Source organism: Oryctolagus cuniculus, chromosome 1 (genome assembly GCF_964237555.1).
Source record: "Oryctolagus cuniculus chromosome 1, mOryCun1.1, whole genome shotgun sequence".
Taxonomy (NCBI): domain Eukaryota; kingdom Metazoa; phylum Chordata; class Mammalia; order Lagomorpha; family Leporidae; genus Oryctolagus; species Oryctolagus cuniculus.
The window spans coordinates 190,067,193-190,091,601 of NC_091432.1; the positions used below are offsets into that span (position 1 = coordinate 190,067,193).

Here is a 24,409-nt window from a genome sequence, read left to right on the forward strand (position 1 = left end):
CAGAAGATTCCCTCTAAAGGTTGGTCAGGTAGGACCGGTTCAAAGCAGGCGCATCAACCAAGCCAGTGTGGGAGCTATGTTTTCATTCATCTGGTAGTTCCATAAGCTCTTTTCAATCAAAATTCAATTTTCTGATAATATATCTCACTAATAAAGGCAAATACTTTCAAACTGATTTATAATAAAATGTGTTTAAGATTGATGACTCAAATATTTGCTCTCAGAAGGAGCTACGATGCACTTAATAAAGGTTAATTTTGGGGATTCAAAACATAATCACCAATGAAAAGCCTATCCCCTCATTAAAGGTTAGCAGAGGGTTTTTTTTTTAAATCAATTCAATTTAATTAATATGTAAGTGGAGATATGAAAACCAAGTTCCTATATTTGCTGTTATATTGATGTAAATATGTTCTGTAACTAGGAGGGGCTGATTTCATTTATTCAACATGAGAGCAATAAGTTACATAAGGCTGATTTGGGGAACATCAGCTGTGACAAGAGAGCTTTTCTCTGCACAGATTAGGTGGAAAAGCTGTCATCCTTAGGTATACTTAAAGAGAAGAGCTGACTCTATGCACAGCATGATTATTTGCCCCCAAGTTTTCATCACTACGCAGTATTTACAGTTAGTCTGCGTTGTTTCTCTGGTGACTACAGCAGCGGTTTGATTAACCAGTGCACAGCAGAAATCTTCTTACAGGCTTCACAATGCATAAGTATTCTGTTTACATACTTTAATGCTAATGGCAAGAAAGAACTATAAAACACAAAACTTGACAAAAATGCAGCATGTTAACATTTAAATTTGGCAGTAAATACGGGAACATAAACACTTTCTCTTTGTACATACCGAAGATTTGTTATAGATATGAAGGTTTCTATAATCATGAATAAGCCAAAGACTTCATAATCAGCTTTTAATTTGATCTTAGTGTTCTTGATATTATATTCTCTTTTTTATTAATAGAAAAAACTGACAAAAGGTATCACACAGACATTTAATACCAAAACAACTGTTTTACAGCCATCACATACATTAAGCTATCTTTTTCACCAGGAGACAGAAAGAAAATCTTCACGGAGTTTTTCCAGATACGTCCTGAATTTTTTTGGGCACACGTTTTTTGTTAGGCTGCTTTTAAATTTTTCTTGTGGAATACACAAATAAACCTGATAGGCAAATCTACCAAATTTCCATCAATTTGGTGATTTTACATAACACACTACAGACAAACCTGTATTTAAAAACCTACAGCAAATATACATAGAAGGTAGAAAATCAGTGTTCTATTTTTTTGTACTCTGGAAAAACAATGTTCCAAATAAAGACATACTATGAAAGAAAAGTAATGAACAAATATAAATTGCTCAAAGGCAATAATATATCTTTGGGGGTTGGCATTGCAGAACAGAAGATTAAGCCACTGCCGGTGCCACCAGCATCTCATATGAATGCTAGTTCAAGTCCTGACTGTTTCACTACCAATCTAGCTCCCTGATAATTTGCCCAGGAAGGCATCACAAGATGACCCAAATGCACAGATCTTGCACCCACGTGGGAGACCTGGAGGGAGCTCCAGGCTCCTGACTTTGTCCTGGGCCAGCCCTGGCTGTTGCAGTCATTTGAGGGAGTGAACCAGCAGATGGAAGCCCCTCAGTCTCTCCCCACCTCTCTGTCACTCCTTCAAATAAATAAATCTTTTTAAAATTACCTTTTAAAAGTGACACAGTGGGGGCTCCTATGGCACAGCAGGTTTCAGTAGCTGTTTGTAATGCCAGCATCTGGTATCAGAGTGCCAGTTCAAATTCTAGTTGTTCCACTTCCTATCCAGCTTCCACCTAATGTTCCTGGGAAAACAGGGGAAGATGGCCCAAGTCCTTGTGATGTGGGAAATGAATCTATAATTTTCTATACAGTTTCTTGTCTTCCACAGAAATAGAAATACTAGGTAGAGATTGATATTATGTGCAAATAGGAAAAGAATTTATTTGGCACTGAGAGAATACACAACACCATTGTGGGCTGCTCCATGGTGAGAAAACCCTTCATGAGTGGGCTAAAAAGTTGTCCACAAGAGAGAAAAAGGGAAATCCAAAAACGGTCCATGTAACTGGGAAGGTCTGCCTGAGAGGGGCTATCTGGAGAGTGGGAAAGGTCCTTCCAAGAACCGTGATGGAAGAGCACAGAGGAGAGCAGCAGTCTGAATTAAGTCCCACAGTTTGGAAAGACAGCACAGACAAGAGCAGAACTTCTAAGCAGGGTCTGTGGTGGAAAGACAGCTGGTCTCCCCTACCTCTTTTCATAAGGAAGTAGGTGGTACCCCAATTGGATATGCAAACAGGGTGGGGTCTCAGCATGTACCTTGATCTTGGATGTGAACGATGCATTCTGAGAAGGTGGGAGTATCAAGCCAACATTTAAAGAGGGTGGGAAGTAACACTATGTTCCTAAATCTGTATATATGAAATACGTGAAACTTGTATATCTTAAATAAAATTTTAAAAGAGAGAAAGCATCATTGTATAGGCATACAGAAGTTCCCAGCTCTAAACTAACTTCCTTTCTCCTTATCCCACATCACTTGAGTCCCTGTCACTGATTTAGAGACTAGGCTGGAATTCCTGGCTTGGCCGGCCTGGCCCAGACTTGGCTGTAGTGGCCATCAGAAGAGTGATCCAGCACATGGAAAATTTCTCTCTCTCTCTCTGCACCATTCTGCCTTTCAAAATATAAATCTTTTTTTTTTTTTCTTTTAAGATTTATCTATTTGAAAGGCAGAGTTACAGAGATAGAAGGAGAGACAGAGAGAGACATCTTTCACCTGCTGGCTCACTCCCCAAATGGCCACAACCACCAAGGCTGGGCCAGGCTGGAGCCAGGAGCTTCATCCAGGTCTCCCATATAGGTGGTAGGGGCCCAACTACTTGGGCCATCTTCCACTGCTTTTCCCAGGCACATTAGCAGGGAACTGGATAGGAAATAGAGCAGCTGGAACTCGAACCAGCACACAACTGGAATGCCGGCTTCGCAGGTGGCAAGTTTACCCACTACGCCAAGGTATTGGCCCCCAAATAAGTAAATCTCCCCCCCACCAAAAAAAAAGCAACAAGGTGAGCTGTGTTCTCTTTCAAAATTTTTTTCAAAGAACAGTAAAATAATCAAGCTTTTGGATCTGCAAAACATCCTTTGATTTTTATGACTTTCAATTTTTTATGATTAGAAAAGAGCTTTCAGTTGATAATAATCATCTATTACAAAAACACACCTAATAACATTAAACTCCTTTGTTATTCTAAGGAGTAGTGCTGAGCTGTTTTGCCTTCAGGCTAGTAATAGTTTCTTTCAAATAAGATAACCAGGCTTTGGTTTTAAACTTTTAAGAAAAGCTCTTCTCTTTCCAGTCCCAGGTGCTTTGGCAGCCGCGGGTTACAGTGCAGACATGGCCAAGTCCAAGAACCACACCACGCACAACCAGTCCCGAAAATGGCACAGAAATGGCATCAAGAAACCACGATCACAAAGATACGAGTCTCTGAAAGGGGTGGACCCCAAGTTCCTGAGGAACATGCGTTTTGCCAAGAAGCACAACAAGAAGGGCCTGAAGAAGATGCAGGCCAACAACGCCAAGGCTATGGCTGCGCGTGCTGAAGCTATCAAGGCCCTGGTCAAGCCTAAGGAAGTAAAGCCCACGATCCCGAAGGGTGTCAGCCGGAAGCTCGATCGGCTTGCCTACATTGCCCACCCCAAGCTTGGAAGGCGTGCCCGTGCCCGCATTGCTAGGGGTCTCAGGCTGTCCCGGCCACAGACCAAGGCAAAGGCCAAGACTGAGCCCCAAATCAAGGGCAAGGTCAAGGCTCAAATCAAGGCCCAAGCTCAAGCTCAAATCAAGAGCAAGGGCAAAGGCAAGGCCCAGGCCGAAACCAAGCCCAAGGCCCAGGCCCAAGCCAAACCCAAAGCTCAGGCCCAAGGCAAGCCCAAGGCCCAGGCCCAAGCCAAGCCCAAGGCTCACGCCCAAGCCAAGCCCAAGGCCCAGGCCCAAGCCAAACCCAAGGCTCAGGCCCAAACCAAGCCCAAGGCCCAGGCCACACCTGCAGCCCCAGTTCCGGCTCAGGCTCCTCCCAAAGGTGCCCAGCCCCCCGCAAAGGCTCCCTAGTAACAGCCTTTGCCTACCAATGCAAGGGCAGAAGGACTGGTGTGACCCCTGGGCTGCTGTCTGCGTGGGGCTAGTGTCCTCCTGTGCTGTTTGTACAAATAAACCCGAGACAGGGTCTCAAAAAAAAAAAAAAAAAACTTTTAAGAAAAACCTTAAAAACTTAACAAAAATCTGTCAAAATTAATAATTTCAAGAAATTTTAAAAATAATTTAGCAATATTTACATATAAATTAGTTCTCCTTGATATAAATACATTATTTGTATACAAAGACTGAATATTTAAAAATGAAAACACAATATCCTGATCATAATACCAAAAAACAGAATTTTAAATCTCTTCAAATCCCCACATAAAACTAGGCACAGCAATAAAAAGAAACACCAAAACATTTCAAACTACATATAGGGGATCCCCACAAACTTCACAATACAAACAGGTTAGAACAACCACCACCAAATCATAAGCCCTTTGTAACGTCAAATTTTGTGGGAGAAAACAAAGGGAAGACAATCAGGCCTAACACAACTAATAAAATTAAAATAATAAATGAAATAAGAGGATACCATAGCAAGCCAATTTGAGACAGCAGCTGAAACTGTAAGGCATTTTGCCTCTAATAACAGCAAGTAAACACAAGGGATAATAAGACCTAAAAGGATCTTGAACAGTCTAGCTGCTAACAACTCCAGAAACTGACCAGCCAGGACTCCCTTCTAGGGCAGACGCCCACACCAAAACTGAGCAGGACAGAGAAAATCAACAGGATGGAGAGAAAAGTTCATGTGAACATGGGAGAGGGAAACAGAGGCAGCAAATCTCAGGGGGTAGGTCTCCATATCTTGAAAGCTAACCCCCACTAGGTTTCTTCAAAAAATTTCAGAAAAACGAACCTCAAGTAAAAATGAGAAACAAAAACACTAGGATCAAAACTTCATACAATGTTGCTATAAATGAAAGAGAAATAATAAACAGATCAACATTGCCACAAAAATGAAAGTACACTAGGAAGACCCACGTATAGAATATACTAAAACTACTAGGCTTATATTTTATTTTATTTTATTTATTTATTTTTTTTAACAGGCAGAGTGGACAGTGAGAGAGAGACAGAGAGAGAAAGGTCTTCCTTTGCCGCTGGTTCACCCTCCAATGGCCGCCGCTGCAGCCGGCGCACCGCACTGATCCAATGGCAGGAGCCAGGATCCAGGTGCTTTTCCTGGTCTCCCATGGGGTGCAGGGCCCAAGCACCTGGGCCATCCTCCACTGCACTCCCTGGCCACAGCAGAGAGCTGGCCTGGAAGAGGGGCAACCGGGACAGAATCCAGCGCCCCGACCGGGACTAGAACCCAGTGTGCCGGCGCCGCAAGGTGGAGGATTAGCCTATTGAGCCACGGCGCCGGCCTAGGCTTATATTTTAAAAACATGACAAAAGTTACTTTAAAATGATACAAGGTATAAAACAAACAAATCAGATACAAGGTGACAGAATCTGAGTAACAATTAAAGACATAATCATTTCAGAAATCAAAACTAAACCAGAAGGAACATAGACATGAATAAACAGAACAGATAATACCTTTGGAGAAACAAGTGCAAAGGGAGGCATTTAAACTCAAAATGAAGATAAAAAAATTATTCACAAAAAAGGGATGTGTACTGAAGACAAATAAAGAAGATGATAATGCAAATAATGGGAAACTGAAGAAAACCAAACCAAGAACAAATACTACAACCAAAATTCAAGGAAAATTTCTTCAAATTCAAAAAAAGGGATGTGAAATTACAAATTCAAAAAAAGGGATGTTGCATATCTGACAACATCAGCACTTAGCAATCAATACCAAGATACATTTGAGTAAAAACTACTGGAGCAAAAGAAGGAAGGACAAACACATGGGCACCTCTAACCAACAATGCCATTGCTGGCCCCAGGGTATCACCAGCTCTAGCTGCTGGCATCCTTATCTACTTTCACATATCATTTCCATTAGAAATCGATTAAGATTCTACATTAAGATCACTGAACTTGGATTTAAGAAAAAAAATAGAATGACAAAAGCAACAGTTACAAAAACCAAGTAACATGTAACATGCTTAAACATAATTTACGAACCACCACATCTGCTACCACTATCCCACAAGAGCTCACTAAAATGCTAAGAGATTAAAAGGACTAAACCATGTAGACAGAAAGTAAAAAAGGTAACAGAGGATCAAGAAGTTGGAAGCTGGAGCACAAATGTCACAACTTAAGAGCCTATGAAGAGATGATACCGTGAAGTAATTCGATTCTAAACTCATGTGAAGCTCCGTAATGAAGATCCCAGGTTCTTCAAAAGACAAAGAGAGCAAGGAGCAAAACCTGAAAGTTATCGCCTCTAAAACAGGCAAACCACTCATTCAACCTCTCCACACAAGACTGGCAAAGCTGAAGCATGAGACTCTAAAACAGGTGTACCCAGCCAAGGTTAAGGCAGGGTTAGCTTACTGATAATACCCAAACTACATAAAGTCTTCATAGTGACTTGTGGATATCCTCAGAAAAAAAAAAAAAAAAAAAGAGAGAGAAAGTCCACCAATCAGTGAAGTGAGTAATATCCATATATAAAACCAGCCAAACATCACCAAAGATTAATAAGTAAATTTGAGAGAACTTCATATGAGGAACAATACAAAATTTAACTTGAGAGAAGGCAAAAAACAAGCAGAAGCAAACTTGAAAACTACTAAAATTAATATCCAGTAAATGTTACATTCATGAAACAGCAGAGCACAGGCCAAGGAAAAGGCCAAGCAAGTCCTGACAGTTTCAACCAGAAAAGAAACAATGAGCTCTTTTAGATTCAGACACCTTATTACTTACATAGATGGTGAAAAAAAATAGTAGTCAAAGGTGCCAGGTACCAAGTTCCCATGGCCCTTGAGCAAGGTGACACTAAGGCAAAATGCAACAGATGACAATGCAACTGCACTGATAGGATACCCTGATGCTACAGAGCTAATGCCATGCTGTAGCTAAGCAATTTTATAGCCTGCAACTGCACTGTAATGAGGGAAAGGTAGGCTATCTCTGGACTCAAAGGAACCAGGGAGGTAAAAGAGAAGTGCCTTAAGACATCTTCCTGCCAGACAGGGAACCTCCCACAAGAAAGAAATGCAGATGAGAAAAATCAAACAGGACTTCTCATAAAGACTGCCTAATTTGCTATGTTCTTGAGAGGACCACAGGGTGTGCCATCAACACTTAGATCAGTCTGAGATTCAAGTTCTGCCTGTACTGCCAACCAGGATACATATAAGGGCGACAGAACAGCACGCTGGAGCCACTGCACTACAGACACAAAGCATGGTGCTATTTTAAAAAGGGAATACTTAAGAGGTCTGCATAAGCTGCCACCTGAGACACCAGCATCCCATATGAGCACCAGTTCCAGTTCCAGTAACTCCACTTCCAATCCAACTCCCTGCTAATGCACCTGGGAAAGTAGCAGATGATGGCTCAAGCACTTAGGCCCTTGCCTCTCACATGGGAGACCCAGAATCAATTCCAGGCTCCTGGTTGGGCCTAGAACAGCTCCAGGCTGTGGTAGCCATTTGGGGAGTAAACCAGCATGTGAAAGATCTGTCTCCATCCCTCTGCCTTTCAATAAATAAAAATAAAAATGAATCATTTTTAAAAATTACAACAGGCTGGGATTAAGATGGCAGAGTAGGGAGGAAGCTTAATGCTCTAGTCTAGCTTTAAAAAAAAGTGGAGAGAGTGCACTCTCAGGGAAGAGTTAGAGAGAAAATAGCAAAGGAAACTATGCAAGTTAGATGGACACAGTGGACTTATATGGAAGGCGTGGAAGCCAAAAACTCAGGACCCCAGCAGCCAACAGCCTCTGCACCAGCACTGGAGAGTGAGATGAGACCAGACCTCAGCAGCCCAAGTCACTGGATATAAAGCTGCAGGAAAAGCCTAGAGGGAACTTGGTTGGAGCCCTATCGGGGATAGTGTACCTACCAAACTAGAGGAGAAAAAGAAAGGAGGGGCATGTCTCTCTCTCCCAATCACCCTGCAACAGCGTCCTGTAACAAGCCAATAGAGAGTGCAGCCACTTTGGACATAGGTAACAGCTGCGCCAGCTCAAATCAGTGCCCAGCAACTAGCTGAGTGGAGACTCCTGAATCTGGTGGGGAGAACTGACAGGGGGCTGAGTGCTCCTGACTGTAGGAAGCTTCTATCAAGACAGTGAAAAAACTGATGCTGTGTGGGTGGGCTCATAGTATGGCTGGGACTTTGGGCAGTCACTGTGGGAGGCTTCACATGCTCAGGGAGTTACCTGGTGAGTAACATTGCTGGGGAGTCTGCTTACACCAAGGACTGCACAGATCCTCTGTGTGGTCCTGTGGCAGAGTGGACAAACTTTATACTTGGGGCTAGCGCTCAGGCATTAGTCTCCTTTGCGGAGAGGAGCTCAGCTGAGCAGAGTAAACATCCCTTCTGAAAAAAAAAAAAATAGAGTTTTACCAAGCCAAACCTGGGTGTGTCACCTTAGACATACCCTTCACCTCGGAGAACTGAAGAGCTCCCTGGCCATACCCACCACACACCTCTAGGTATTCACTGAAAGCAGATACTCAACTAATCTACAGAAGCATAGTACAAAGATAAAATCTGCCACAGCGAAAGAAGAAACCAACGAGTACCTCCACAAATGCTGAATAACAATTGCACCAATTCAAGAAACAAGAATAATGAAGACAGTATGACATCCTGAAAAGAATACAATACTTCAATACTAAATTGTTAAGATGATGAGTTCAAGAAATGCCACCAACAAAATTCAAAACACTGATCACAGAAGTATGATACTTCTATGATACACACAAGTAATCAGAAGCAAATACAAACTAAAGAAATATGTACACGACATGAAAGAAAATTTCTCCCACGAAAATGAGACCTTAAAGAGAAATCAAGAGGGTGGGCACTGTGACGTAACAGCTAAGGCCACTGCCTGCAGTGCTGGTATCCCATATGGGAGCCAGTGCAAGTCCTGGCACTCCAATTTCAAGCCAGCTCTCCGCTATGGCCTATGAAAGCAGTATAAGATGCCCCAAGTCCTTGGGCCCCTGCACCCACATGGAGAACCAGAAGAAGCTCCTGGCTCCTGGCTCCTGGCTCCTGGCTCCTGGATTCGGATTGGCACAGCTCCAGCAGTTGAGGCCATCTGGAGAGTGAACTAGCGGATGGAAGACCTCTCTCTCTCCCTCTTTCTTTCTCTCTCTGCCTCTCCTCTCTCTGTGTAACTCTTTCAAATAAATAAATTTTTTTTTAAAAAAAGAGAGAAATCAAAATGAAATTTAGAAATGAAGAATTCGGCCGGCACCGTGGCTCACTTGGCTAATCCTCCGCCTGCAGTGCTGGCACCTCAGATTCTAGTCCAGGTTGGGGCGCCAAGTACTGGTCTCAGTTGCTCCTTTTCCAGTCCAGCTCTCTGCTGTGGCCTGGAAGGACAGTGAAGGATGGCCTGCTTGGGTCTCTGCACCTGCATGGGAGACCGGGAGGAAGCACCCACCTCCTGGCTTCGGATCAGCGCAGTACCGGCCATAGCGGCCATTGGGGGAGTGAACCAACAGAAGGAAGACCTTTCTCTCTTTCTCTCTCTCACTGTCTATAACTCTCTCTGTCTCTCTCTCTCACTAACTCTGCCTGTCAAAAAAAAAAAAAAAAAAGGAAGAAAAGAAAAAAAAAGAGACAAAGGGCACTATGTAATAATGATTCAGGGATCAAATCAACAGGAATATGTCACTAATATAAACGTACATGCACCTTATTACAGGGAACCTGACCATTTAGAAGAAATGTTAAGGGATCTACAAAGAGACATAGATTCAAATACAACAGTAATGGGGGACTTCAATACTCCCCTTTCCACAATGAATGTATCAACCAGACAGAAAATCAGCAAGGAAACAGCAGAGTTAATCGACACTATAGATCAAATGAAACTAACAGGTATCTATAGAACTTTTCATCCTACAATGGCAGAACACACATTCTTCTCACCAGTGCATGGAACGTTCACTAGGATTGACCACGATAGGCCATAAAGTAAGTCTCAGCAAATTCAAAAGAATCAAAATCGTACCATGCATCTTCTCTGACCACAATGGAATAAAGTTGGAAATCAACAACTCAAGAATCTCTAGAATATATGCAAACACATGGAAAGTGAACATGCTCCTGAATGAACAGTGAGTCATAGAAGAAATCAAAAGAGAAATCAAAAAAATTTGTGGAAACCAATGAAGACTATACATCATATCAAAACTCATGGGATACAGCAAAAAAAAAAAAAATGCTAAGGGCAAAGTTTATGGCAACTGGTGCCTACATCAAGAAATTGGAAAGGCACCAAATAAATAAGCTATCAGTGCATCTCGAGGACCTAGACAAAAAACAGCAAACCAAACACAAAACTAGCAGGAGCAAGAAATAATCAAAATTGGAGAAGAAATCAACAAAACTGAATCCAAGAAAACAATACAAAAGATCAACAAATAAACAGGTGTTTTTTTGAAAAAATAAACAAAATTGACACAAAATTGGATCAGCTAACCAAAAAAAGGAGAGAGAAGACCCAAATCAATAAAATTAGAGATGAAAAAAGAGGTGCTGGCACTGTGGCACAATAGGTTAATCCTCTGCCTGCAGTGCCGGCATCCCATATGGGCTTCGGTTCTAGTCCCAGCTGCTCCTTTCCAATCTTGCTCTCTGCTGTGGTCTGAGAAAGCAGAAGATGGCCCAAGTCCTTGGGTCCCTATAACCCCATGGGAGACCAGGAAGAAGCTCCTGGCTCATGGCCATTTGGGGAGTGAACCAACGGAAGGAAGACCTTTCTCTCTGTCTCTCCCTCTCACTGTCTATAACCCTACCTCTCAAATAAATAAATAAAATCTTTAAAAAAAAAAGATGAAAAAGGAAATTTGACAACAGACACCACAGAAATAAAAAGAATCATCAAAAATTACTACAAAGAGCTGTAATTACAGCAAACTGGGAAACGTAGAGGAAATGGATAGATTCCTGGACACATACAACCTTCTTAAATTGAGCCATGAAGACATAGAACCTAAATAGACAAATAACTGGGGCCGGTGCTGTGGTGCAGCAGGTTAATGCCCTGGCCTGAAGCGCTGGCATCCCATATGGGTGCAAGTTCTAGTCCCGGCTGCTCCTCTTCCAATTCAGCTCTCTGCTGTGGCCTGGGAAAGCAGTAGAAGATGGCCCAAGTCCTTGGGCCCCTGTACCCACATGGGAGACCCAGAAGAAGTCCTGGCTCCTGGTTTCAGATTGGCACAGCTCCAGCCATGGTAGCCATTTGGGGAGTGAACCATCAGATGGAAGACATCTCTCTCTCTCTCTCTCTGCCTCTCCTCTCTCTGTGTAACTCTTTCAAGTAAAATAAATAAATCTTTAAAAAAAATAGATGTGGTCAGTGCCGTGGCTCACTTGGTTAGTCCTCCACCTGCGGCACCAGCATCCCGGGTTCTAGTCCCAGTTGGGGCGCAGGATTCTGTCCCGGTTGCTCCTCTTCCAGTCCAGCTCTCTGCTGCGGCCCAGGAAGGCAGTGGAGGATGGCGCAAGTGCTTATGACCCTGCAGTCACATTGGAGACCAGGAGAAGCACCTGGCTCCTGGCTTTGGATTGTCACAGCGCGCTGGCTGTGGCGGCCATTTGTGGGGGTGAACCAATGGAAGGAAGACCTTTCTCTCTGCCTCTTTCTCTGTCTAACTCTGCCTGTCCAACAACAAAAAAAATTTATGAATAACCAAGATGGAAATCGAAAGAGTGATAAAGACTCCCCCCCCCAAATAAATAAAAGCCCAGGACCGGATGGCTTCACTGCTGAAATCTACCAGACTTTTAAATAAGAACTAACTCCAATTTTTTTCAAGTTATTGAAAACAACTGAAAGGTAGGGAATGTTCCCAAATTCTTTCTATGAAGCCAGCATCACTTTAATTCCAACAAATTGAAGAACAAAAACCTATGATTATCTCAATAGATGCAGAGAAAGCATTTGATAAAATACAACACCCTTTCATGATGAAAACTTTAAGCAAATTAGGTATAGAAAGAAGATTCCTCAACACAATCAAGAGAATTTATGACAAACCCACAGCCAGCATCCCACTGAATGGGGAAAAGTTGGAAACATTCCCACTGAGATGCAGTACCAGACAGCGATGCCCACTCTCACCACTGCTATTCAGTATAGACCTGGAAGTTTTAGAGCCATCAGGCAAGAAATAGAAATCAAAGGAATACAAATTGGGAAGGAGGAAGTCAAACTATCCCTATTTGCAGATGACATGATTCTATAAATAGGGGATCCAAAAGACTCCACCAAGAGACTATTGGAATTCATAGAAGAGTTTGGAAAAATAGCAAGATATAAAATCAACGCACAAAAATCAACAGCCTTTGTATACACAGACAATGCCAAGGCTGAGAATGAACTTTTTTTTATTTGACAGGTAGAGTTATAGACAGTGAGAGAGAGAGACAGAGAGAAAGGTCCTCCTTCCGTTGGTTCACTCCCCAAATGACCACTACGGCCGGCGCTGCATCGATCCCAAGCCAGGTTCCATGTGCTTCTTCCTGGTCTCCCATGCAGGTGCAGGGGCCCAAACACTTGGGCCATCCTCCACTGCCCTCCTGGGCCACTGCAGAGAGCTGGACTGGAAGAGGAGCAACTGGGACTAGAACCCAGTACCCATACGGGATGCTGGTGCCACAGGTGGAGGGTTAACCAAGTGAGCCATGGCGCCAGCCCCGAGAATGAACTTCTAAGATCAATCCCATTCACAACAGATACAAAAAAATCAAATACCTTGGAGTAAATTTAACCAAGGATGTCAAAGATCTCTACAATAAGAATTATAAAACATTAAAGAAAGAAACAGAAAACCAAAAAAAATTAAAAGAAAAAATCTTCCATGTGCATGGATTGGAAGAATAAATAACATCAAAATGTCCATTCTTCCAAAAGCAATTTAGAGATTCAATGTGATACCAATCAAAATAACAAAGACATTCTTCTCAGATCTGAAAAAAAATGATGCTGAAATACCTATGGGAATGCAGGAGACCCCGAATAGCTAAAGCAGTCTTCTACAACAAAAACAAGCTGAGGCATCACAATACCAGATTTCAAGACAAACTACAGGGCAGTTATAATTAAAACAGCCTGGTACTGGTACAAAAATAGATGGGTAGACCAATGGAACAGAATAAAAACACCAGGAATCAACCCAAACATTTAAAGCCAAATTATATTTGATCAAGGAGCTAAAACCAATTCCTGGAGCAAGGACAGTCTATTCAACAAATGGTGCTGGGAAAACTGGATCTCCAAATGCAAAAGTATGCAGGAAGACCCCTACGTTACACCTTACACAAAAATCTACTCAACATTGATTAAAGACCTAAATCTCCAACCTGACATCATCAAATTATTAGAGAACATCGGGAAAACCCTACAAGACACTGGCACAGGCAATGAGTTCTTGGAAAAGACCCTAGAGGTACAGGCAATCAAAGCCAAAATCAACACATGGGATTACATCAAATAGAGAAGCTTCTGTACTGCAAAACAAACACTCAGGAAAATGAAGAGGTAACTGACGGAATGGGAGAAATTATTTGCAAACTATTTAACTGATAAAGGATTAATAACCAGATTATATAAAGAGATCAAGAAACTCTAAAACGACAAAACAAACAACCTAGTTAAGACATGAAAAGAGGGCTTAAATAGACATTTTTCAAATGGTAGAGTTACAAACGTGCCAGGGGATTCCAATTCAACCCCATCAAGATGGCATGTACCAATGCCATCTCACTAGTCCAAGTGATCAGTTTCAGTTCACAACTGATCATAATGATAGGTTTAAGAGTCAAAGGGATCACACAAACAAGACTAGTGTCTGCTAATACTAACTGATAGAATTAAAAAGGGAGAGAATTATAAAACATGGGAAGCGGGATACACAGCAGACTCATAGAATGGCAGATGTCCTAAACAGTACTCTGGCCTCAGAATCAGCCCTTAAGGCATTTGGATATGGCTGAAAAGCCCATGAGAGTATTTTAAAACTTGGAAAGCCAAGACACTCTGGCAAAAACAACAACAACAACAACAAAGACCTAAATGAAAGATTTCTGTTAGTGAGATCCTAGTGGAAAGAACGGGCCATCAAAGAAGGAGGTACCTTTCTCTGAAGGGAGGAGAGAACTTCCACTTTGACTATGACCTTGTCTAAATAAGATCAGAGCTGACAAACTCAAAAGGCTTCCATAGCCTTGGCAACTCATGACAAGAGCCTAGGGTGATTACTGATGCCATAAACAAGAGTGTCAATTGTTAAGGCAACAACAGAAGTCACTAGGCACTTACTCCCCATGTAGGATCTCTGTCCTTAATGTGTTGTACAATGTGAATTAATACAATAACAAGTACTCAAACAGTACTTTACACTTTGTGTTTCTGTGTGGGTGCAAACTGTTGAAATCTTTACTTAATATGTACTAAATTGATCTTCTGTATATAAAGATAATTGAAAATAATCTTGATGTGAATGGAATGGGAGAGGGAGCAGGAAATGGGAGGGTTGCAGGTGGGAGTGAAGTTATGGGGGTGAGGGGAAACCACTATAATCCAAAAGCTGTAATTTGGAAATTTATATTTATTAAATAAAAGCTTTTTAAAAAAGAAATGAACAGAGGGCTTAAACAGACATTTTTCAAAAGAGGAAATAAGTCCAAATGGCCAACAGACACATGAAAAAATGTTCAGAATCACTACCCGTCAGGGACATGCAGATCAAAATTACAATAATGTTCCACCTCACCCCAGTTAAAATGGCTTTCATAAGAAATCAACACGGATGGGTAAAAAGGCACCTTAATTCACTGTTGGTGGGAATGTAAACTGGTAAAGCCACTATGGAAGACAATATGGAGATACCTCAGAAATCTGAATAGAGACCTAACATATGACCCAGTTATCCCACTCCAGGGAATTTACCCAGGGAAATGAAATCCGTAAACGAAAGTTAGGTGCACCCTCTTGTTTACTGCAGGTCAATTCACAATAGCTAAGACATGGAATCAACTTAAATGCCCATCAACCAAGGAAACTATGGGATATGTACACAATGAATATGTACAGTATGGAATACTACACAGTGGCAAATGGTCATTTGCAACAAAATGGATGAATCTGTAATACATCATACTTAGTGAAATAAACCAGTCCCAAAGGGAAAAATACCATATGTTCTTCCTGACCTGTGAGAACTAACAGTGCACCTAAAAGGAAACCTATAAAAGTGAAATTGACACTCTGAGAAGCAATGACTTTAAACTTGTCTTGACTTTTGAGGAAGTTATTTTTTTCTTCATACTATTTGTTGAACTCTTTACTTAACATAGAATTAATTGTCTTTGTATAAAGTCAATTGAAAATAGATCTCAGTAAAAAATGAGAGTGTGAATAAGAGAGGGAGGAGGAAGTTTGCAACTGTAAAGTTGTATAGTTTTGCATATATTCCTACAGATTTACTTCTAAGGGTACAGTTTAAAAACTTGCCATGGGACTCCAAATCCCATTAAGCTAAGTGAAAAAAAAAAAATGCCATCTTAAGTGTTAAAGTGACCATGTTATGTGTTAAAGTCAACATATAGATAGAATTAAGTGTTAAAATGATCATATAAATAGGATCAAGTGTCTGGTTTTAATAACAGATACAATTAAAAAGGAGAGAATGTTCCAACATGGGAAGCAGTTCACACAACAGACTTATAGAATGACAACAGCTTTAAGTAGCACCCTAACCTCAGAAGCAGCCCTTAAGGCATTTGGATCTGGCTGAAAAGACCAGGAGAGCATTTCAGGCATGGAAAGCCAAGGCACTGTGGGAAAAAAAAAAAAAAAAAGTCACTGGAAGAACTAAACTGAGAAAATACACAAGAAAGCAGCAGGAAAAGATGGAAAACAGAAACAGTATTTTTTTTTTCAAGATTTATTTATTTATTTCAAAGAGCTACAGAGAGGGAAAGAGGGACCGATGGAGCGAGAGCGATCTCCCATCCACTGGTTGACTCCCTTGATGGTGGCAATGGCAGGGGCCAGGAGCGTCTTCCAAATCTCCCATGTGGGTAGCAGGGGCTCAAGCACCTGGGCATCCTCTGCCTCTTTTCCCAGGCTACTAGTAGGAAGTTGGATCAGAATTGGAGTAGTAAGGACACAAAGTGGTACGCATATATGATGCCAGCATTGCAGGCGGCAGCTTTACCCACTATGGCAAAACACCAGCCACATTATGAGATTTTTAAAAGCAGACCTAGCCATATGTGAATGACAGCCAGAAACAGTGATAAGAAAAAAATAAAGGCAAGGAATTCACCCAGGAAATAATATTTTAAAACCTCTCAGAAATGAATGACATGAATTCCCCTTTTAAAGAGCCCATCAATGATTAACTCAATGGGCAAATAAAATGCATACTCTCATTCACCAAGAAATTTCAGAATACTGAAGATAAAGATGAAGAAATAAAAAAATTATGGTACATATACACTATGGAATATTACACAGCAGTAATAATAATGAAATCCTTTCTTTAGCAACAAAATGGATCCAATCAGAAACCATTATACTTAGCAAAATAAGCCAGTCTCAAAGAGACAAATAGCATGTTTTCCCTGATCTGTGGTAACTAACAGAGTACCAAAAAAGCAATCTATAGGAGTGAAATTGACATTTTGAGATTCGATGATTTTAAACAGCCCTTTATACTATTTGTTGAACTCTATTTAGTATAGCATTAAGCTTTTTTTTTTTTTTTGGACAGGCAGAGTGGACAGTGAGAGAAAGGTCTTCCTTTTGCCATTGGTTCACCCTCCAATGGCTGCCACGGCCAGCGCGCTGCAGCCGGCGCACCACACTGATCCGATGGCAGGAGCCAGGTGCTTCTCCTGGTCTCCCATGGGTGCAGGGCCCAAGCACTTGGGCCATCCTCCACTGCACTCCCGGGCCACAGCAGAGAGCTGGCCTGGAAGAGGGGCAACCGGGACTAGAACCCGGTGTGCCGGCGCCGCAAGGCGGAGGATTAGCCTAGTGAGCCGCGGCGCCGGCCAGTATAGCATTAATCTTATGAGTATAAAGTTAACTGATCTTTATAAAAATTAAGAACAGTTATTGGCCAGCACCGCCGCTCACTTGGCTAATCCTCCGCCTGCGGCGCCAGCACACCGGGTTCCAGTCCCGGTTGGGGCACCAGATTCTGTCCTGGTTGCTCCTCTTCCAGTCCAGCTCTCTGCTGTGGCCCAGGAGTGCAGTGGAGGATGGCCCAAGTGCTTGGGCCCTGCACCTGCATGGGAGACCAGGAGGAGGCACCTGGCTCCTGGCTTCGGATTGGTGCAGCACACCAGCTGTAGCGGCCATTTGTGGGTTGAACCAACGGAAGGAAGACCTTTCTCTCTCTTTCTCTCTCTCACTAACTCTGCCTGTCAAAAAAAAAAAAAAAAAAAAATTAAGAACAGGAATAGGAGAGGAAGGAGGAAGAAAGGTTGGAGCATGGGCAGGAAGGAGGGGAGAGAGGGAAGTATCATTATGTTCCTGAATCTGTATATATGAAATACATGAAATCAGTATACCTTAAATAATTTTTTAAAAAGATGAGATCTTGATATCTTCCAAACAAACAGAAACAGGACACATATTATGTATCAAGAATCAGAATGACAATGAATTCTCAACAATTTCAATGAAAGTGAGAAGACACTGGTACAATATTTTAAAATTTAGAAGCACAGGATTTCTGATTTCTACCCTAGACATCAACATAAAGTTTCATCTGAATGTAATGGTAGAATTCAGCCTTACTGAGTCACCTCAACAAATCAAAAATAATTTATTGTTTATGCAATCTTTCATAAGAAGTTGTTGAAGATATAAAACACCAAAATGAGGGAAGAAGCCAAAGAATCTGGGAAATGGGGGCTCCAACATGAGAGGTGAAAAGCAATCAATTCATATTAACATAGAAAACTCCAACAAGAAAATTTTTAAAGGAAAAATAATAGATTATATTACCTACTGAGAGATTTATGCTTCTAGACGACAGCCTGGATATAAATTAATGCCTGCTATAAAGAACACTAAGCAAATGAAATAATTATATTATTAATTCCAACAACTTAAAACAAAAATTGAACCAAAAAAGGGAAGTATAATTACAGATACTATACAGTCATTTGTTAACAACATTTACATAGCCAAAAGAATGTAAACATTGAATGTTACATAAATCAGAAAGTGTGACATAACTGCACTGTATTGGGAGGATGAAGGAACAAGCTATGTGTTTAGAGAACAGCTAGAAGAACAAGAGTTTAATCTTCATATTCCAAAAGAGACCATTAACAGAAATCTAAAGCTGAAATACAGAGAATTAGCAAAATAGTCATGCCATTTAGAAATACAAAGGTTAGTACTGTAAAAGATGATTGCAATATTTGAAAGCAGTTACCTAGCTAGCAACAGCTAGGTATAAAGAGCATAAAGAAGGGAAATGCTAATTTTCACTATAAACTTTGGAGATAAAAATTATTTTGGACTTCAAATAATTCACATATTGTGAAATAAATAGTAAATTAAAGATAATCTAAGTTTATACTGAGTAATTCTACACAGTATACTTACCAACTGCCCTTGACAATGAATACTGTAACAAACAAAAAAATACATAGCTTTATTATTGTTGACACCCAGCATCTCAGAGATAGAGAGAGACACTAGACAACTTCATTTGGAATTTCAGGGGAAGGTGAAGGAAGGAGATAGTCAAAAAAGTTTGTTAAATCTCAAAAATTTTATGGTATTCTATACTGGAAACACAGAGTAGTATATTAAAAGAAATCTTATATATTGGCTAACAATTTATTTCCCTTATTGAAATTATTTGTCCAAGGTTATGGTTGCTTTGTGAAGAATCTGAATCCTGTGTTCTTAACTTCTCATATTCTTTTCATTGTATCAAAAAACATGTTAAAACAAATATTAAACATCAGGGAACTATATTGGCATTTCTGGTGATATACTAATTAGAACCTTATTGTTTTAAAAATAGAGTTTATTTGAATACAAAAGGAAAATACCAAAGTATGAAGTTTTAAGTTAAAGCATTGGTCTTTCACTTTTAACAAATTTAAAAAATACAACCAAGGAAATGCTGAACTGAATTATCTCTTTTTATGATGGAACAGAACTAAGAATTTTTCAAACTTTCAGGCTGCTTTATGTACCTTGAAAATGGCATCAAAAATGCTTATTTTACTACAATTTGTATTAACTGTTCAAGTGATTCAGAACACTCTTACTCATATAACTTTTAATGCCCAGGAACTAATATTTTGCTGAAAACAGGCTTTGGTAAAAAGATTTATAAGGAGAGGATATACCGCCTGACAGTTTTAAGGAACTGATGGTGCCAAACAAAAACTGTTTGGGGTTTTGGGGCAATTTTTTGTACCTGAAAATGTTTTACTGGTAACCTGATTATAGGTTTAGGATATGGCTGAGTAAGTGGATTAGTAGAAACATCTTTTAAAAGTTGGCCAAAGCCTAGTGCTTAGAGCAACTGCTAATTAATGCAACTGCTAATTAATGCTAATATCAATGGTTACCCAGCCTTCAAGATCTCAGTCAACTTCCTAGTCAAACATCAGAACTGCTTGACACTGAATAGAAAATTTAGATGTCCAGTTTTACTTTAATGTTTTACTCATTAAATATTGTCTAAAAATAAGGAAGGAACAAGGCATAAAAAGCAGCTGCACTCATGTTCTTATTTTCAGTCTAGTCCACATTTACCATAATCTCTCTGGGTTTAAGACATGAACAAAACTGAACACCTTAGAGGAACTCAATAAATACTTGTGAGTTGATGATTTAAATGGCAGTATCAGATCAACATATGGTAATTTCCCATTATTTATACATTTCTAAAACCAACATTGTCATTCTCTCAGCCATTCTGGTCAAAAAGCTCTCTCAACATTAAAAAAAGATGGTGATTTGAAAAAGGAATGTAAGCAGCCTCTAATTTGTACAGTTCATTCTACCTCACACATACCCACTCCAAATGTTCTATAAAGCATTCTGCACACTGAATAGAACAGAAACACAGTATCTCCAGAAGGTGGCGACTTCAATCAGCCACAAAGCACTCAGACCTTTTTCTATTCTTATATTTATTCACACAAATGCCAACTATGATATTTTATAATTAGTGAGCAACAATAAAGCTTATAATGTAGTTTATTGTTTTAACTTTTGGTTTGATCAGAATAGAAAAACTATTTTACCATTATCAATACACTTTCATCTTGAAGCTGTAACAATGACACACATCCACATTTATTTTACCAGACTAAGATAACCATTTCAAACAAGGTTGGAGAACCATTTTTCTGACAATGGCCATTTGGACATTCATAACACCATTCGCAGGCCATTAAAAATTATAAATTTAAAAATTAGCCGACCTACAGATTTATTAAATTTCAAGTCCTGCCAGACCAAATGATTTTGTAGGCCTTATATGGCTCACAGGACAGACATTCCCCACTCCTGATTTCAAATGATACAGGTTGCTGTACTTCTTTAGAGAGATTCAGAAAGGAAAAATAAATGGCAAGATTATTTAGACATTTTCAGAAAAAAAAAAAAAAAAAGGACCTGTAGTAGCAACTCAAATGTTTCATAATGTCCTCTACTTCCATTAAAAAAAAAAGCCCTCTAAAATTAACAGAAACACAATCCTTATAAGTTTGCTATGTAAGAGAAATCCTCTTACTATATAAGTAGAGCATGGCTTATAAGGATAGTTGTCATTAAATGTAAAAACAACAGCTTCAGATTTATATTTTAGGAAAAAGATAATTGAGGTAAAAGGTCCCTACCTGAACTTATTTTGATATCAAACAAATGTAGTTAGTAATGGAGAGAAAAGTATCTCTAATTGTGGTGGGATATTATTTACAGTAACTATGCAAAATTGCATTAATTACAACATCAACTTATCAAAGGTTCCTGAAATTAATTTTGCTTTTTGAAAAGCATCCAAAGTCTTCAGATTCAGATGATAGACATTTATTAATTTTGATTCATGGAATTATAGTACATCAGATCTTCAAGTAACAATACCAGATAAAATCTTGTACAATAAAAGATTCCCCTTTCCTGACAGCTAGGAATGTAAATGAAAATTTGCTCCTTTTTTATTGAAGAAAAAACTTGAACAAAATGTCCAATAGTATCAAATACCTATTAGAACAGTTTGTCTGCTAGAATTATACATGGGCAATTAGTTATACATTGTTAAAAATTGCCTAAAATTAAATCATTCTTCCTTTTATAAAAAAGTTTTTCTCCGCCATTTCAGATCTTTTTGTCTTTTAACAAAAGCTGTTACTCAGTTTTAACCAGGAAATCCACATCCACCGAAGGCATCTTCAAAATGGTACATATTTTAAAAGTGAATATAAATAAAACTAAATTTCTTAAACTGTGAACAAATGTAGGAGCAATAATTTAACATTTTATTGCAAAATATAGGTACAGAAACATGCTTAGTCAATCTTTCTTAAGCTCTTAAGTTTGGTGCCAAAACATCTAAAAGTAAAGGAAAAAAAATATGACTCATTGCTAATGGTTTCTAAGGTATTAATTGGCAGACATAGCTAAATACTCACCTAATAAAGTATCCAGGCTATCCAACTATTTTTGCCATGAATTTGAAAGACAGTAACACATGTCTACAATACAAAAGAAACCAAAGAAATCTAACCATGGATCTATTAGTCCTATGATGAGTTCACCTAATAAGGGTTACATGAGAAACGTAAGATACAAAGAAAACTTCAGATACAAAATTGTATGGCATGGCTTCATTCAAACACACTCAAAATTCAAACTCACATTAAATAACTAGGCTGACTTTTTTATATCACCAGCTTTCATGAGGGCTTTAATCGCTCTTGCCCTCATCTCAAGTTCTAGCAGCTCCAGCTGCTGTGCAGATGGTTGAACATCTTCGGGTGGAGGAACAGTCAGGGTGGCTGCTTTTGGTTCCTTTGGGCTAGACTCAGCCAGTCCCAGAATCTCATTCACACTTTTTTCAATGTCTTTTTCCAGGTCATCTATCTGACCAGCTTCACTTTGGACTGTATTTTCTGAAGCCTCAGGAGCAGCTGCTTCTTCGTTGCAGGGGCCTTCTATGTCACTGTCGTAAGCATCTGCATTTATACTGAGTACATCACTATCTTCCCCTTTGCCTGTAATAAACAAAAAAAGGGCAGAAAGAACCACATAACCTGAATGCTCGGGTCAAAATTTCCTTACTCTTCATGACTGAAGGGCTATTCTAATCCCACCTCCCATCATGGAGTCCCAAATGCACTCTGTATCCCCATTCCACCCCTTGTCCCCCTGACTTGTCAACTTTCAAAACTGATCCAATTTAATGTAAATCCTAATGTATCTTCCATTCCAATTTAGTAGAACATGGAAGCATTGGGAAATTTATTCCCTCATATGGAGTTCTCATGATCTATGTTCCTAATTAAAATGTCATTATGTTTTATATCATAGCAAAGCATCTGCATTACAAAATGAAAACTAACTGGAAATCCTTAGGATAGAACACTGCATATTACTAAAGAAGTAAAACAATTCTAGAAAATGTTTTAAATACTCTGTTTTATAAACCACCGGGGGAAAAAAAAAAAAAAAACAGGAAAAATACCACTGGCAAGCTGGGTATCATGTGCACTACAATTATCCCAAATCTTTTCATGTGTTTCTTCAAACACCTGGTTCTAAATCAATAAATTAAAGAAGAATGCCTAAAGCCTAACACATTTTTGTGAAAAGGATTTTAATTAATAAAGTTGCCACACTGTGGTCTTATAAAATGCATTTCATATAAAACTTCTATAACTGATGCTAAGAACTTGCTTACAAATGCACAAAATAGCAATCAACCATCTCAGTTTAGGCACTGGATATAAGTCAAGTTCAGGCATCATTTTACAACTTTGAGTAGTCATACCTTCACTTTTTTTTATCATTTAAATCCCTAAGTTTTTTTTTTTTTTTTTTAAGAAGGTAATAATCTCCAAAATGCTGGCTAAATAATTAGCTACTGATAGTAGGGAAAAGTTATTTACAAAACACAGATTGACAGATGGAAAATTCTGATAACAGAAATACATAGGAAGGACATAAACAATTCTACTCCATTGGTTTTATAACAATTTACTGACCTTGACCAATCTGCCTACATTCTTATAAATCAAAAACTACTCCCTATTCCAAACTTAAAATGGAAAATGAATAAATATTTTTGCATCCACAAATAGAATTGGGGAAAAAATTGCATTTTAATTATCTGATGCCAAAGAACATTTCACATTATCTCCCTAAAGCAAAAAGTACCTCCAAGTAGCCAAATTAAAACTGCAGAAAAATTATTTTACCCCTTTGTATTAAGAAATGTTTGACATAAGTATTCCAATTTGATAAAAAGGTTTATTTAAGAAAAGAAATGTTAAATGAGTCATAGCCTCAAAGTTTAATTTTAGTGTAGGCTTTAACCTAAAATTCTAAATGTATAGTCACTGATTTTAAATGAAAATCTGCAAGCAGTAAAATATTTCAAAACTTAAAGTTTTGAAAGTGGTGATTTTTCAGACTAGAAGCTGTTGTCAAAGAATCAATGAATGAATAGAAGAATACATTGAGTAGGTGGACAAAGGAAAATAATCTGGAAGTTTAGAGTCCTAATTTTTACTCTGCCATGAAGTATTTAATTTTAGACAAATCTCTTAGCCTCTCAGAGTTTTACTCCCATAAAAAGGAAAGCAAGCTGTCCTAAACTATTTCTAAAAATCAAAAATCTAGGGGTCAGTGCTATGGTGCAGCGAGTTAAACTGTCATCTGCAGTGCCAGCATCCCATATGGGCACTGTTGAGTCCTGGCTACACTACTTTGGATCCAGCTCCCTGCTAATGCACCTGGGAAAGCAGCAAAAGAAGGCCCAAGTGTCCTTGGGCCTCTGCATCCACATGGGAGACATGAAAAAAGCTCCTGGATCCTGGCTTCATCCTGGTCCAGCCCCAGCAATTGT

The 24,409-nt window shown here is 39.5% G+C and overlaps 2 protein-coding genes across 3 annotated transcripts in view; one reads left to right on the forward strand and one right to left on the reverse strand.

Annotated features, from left to right (window-relative positions):
- The first annotated feature begins 727 nt into the window (after positions 1–727).
- On the forward strand, positions 728–6,720 carry LOC100350215 (large ribosomal subunit protein eL29-like). Its single transcript, XM_070053054.1, has one exon. It carries the CDS (start codon positions 3,444–3,446, stop codon positions 4,155–4,157), a length of 714 nt encoding a protein of 237 aa, XP_069909155.1. The 5' UTR covers positions 728–3,443; the 3' UTR covers positions 4,158–6,720.
- Positions 6,721–18,113: 11,393 nt separating this feature from the next.
- Positions 18,114–24,409, reverse strand: part of CAAP1 (caspase activity and apoptosis inhibitor 1) — a 71,745-nt gene continuing 65,449 nt past the window's right edge. For both annotated transcript variants that reach the window (XM_002707954.5, XM_070053088.1), the window contains one exon: positions 18,114–22,556. In XM_002707954.5, the coding sequence (XP_002708000.1) occupies positions 22,210–22,556 (347 nt within the window). In that variant the 3' untranslated portion in view covers positions 18,114–22,209. The remainder of the gene's footprint in view (positions 22,557–24,409) is intronic.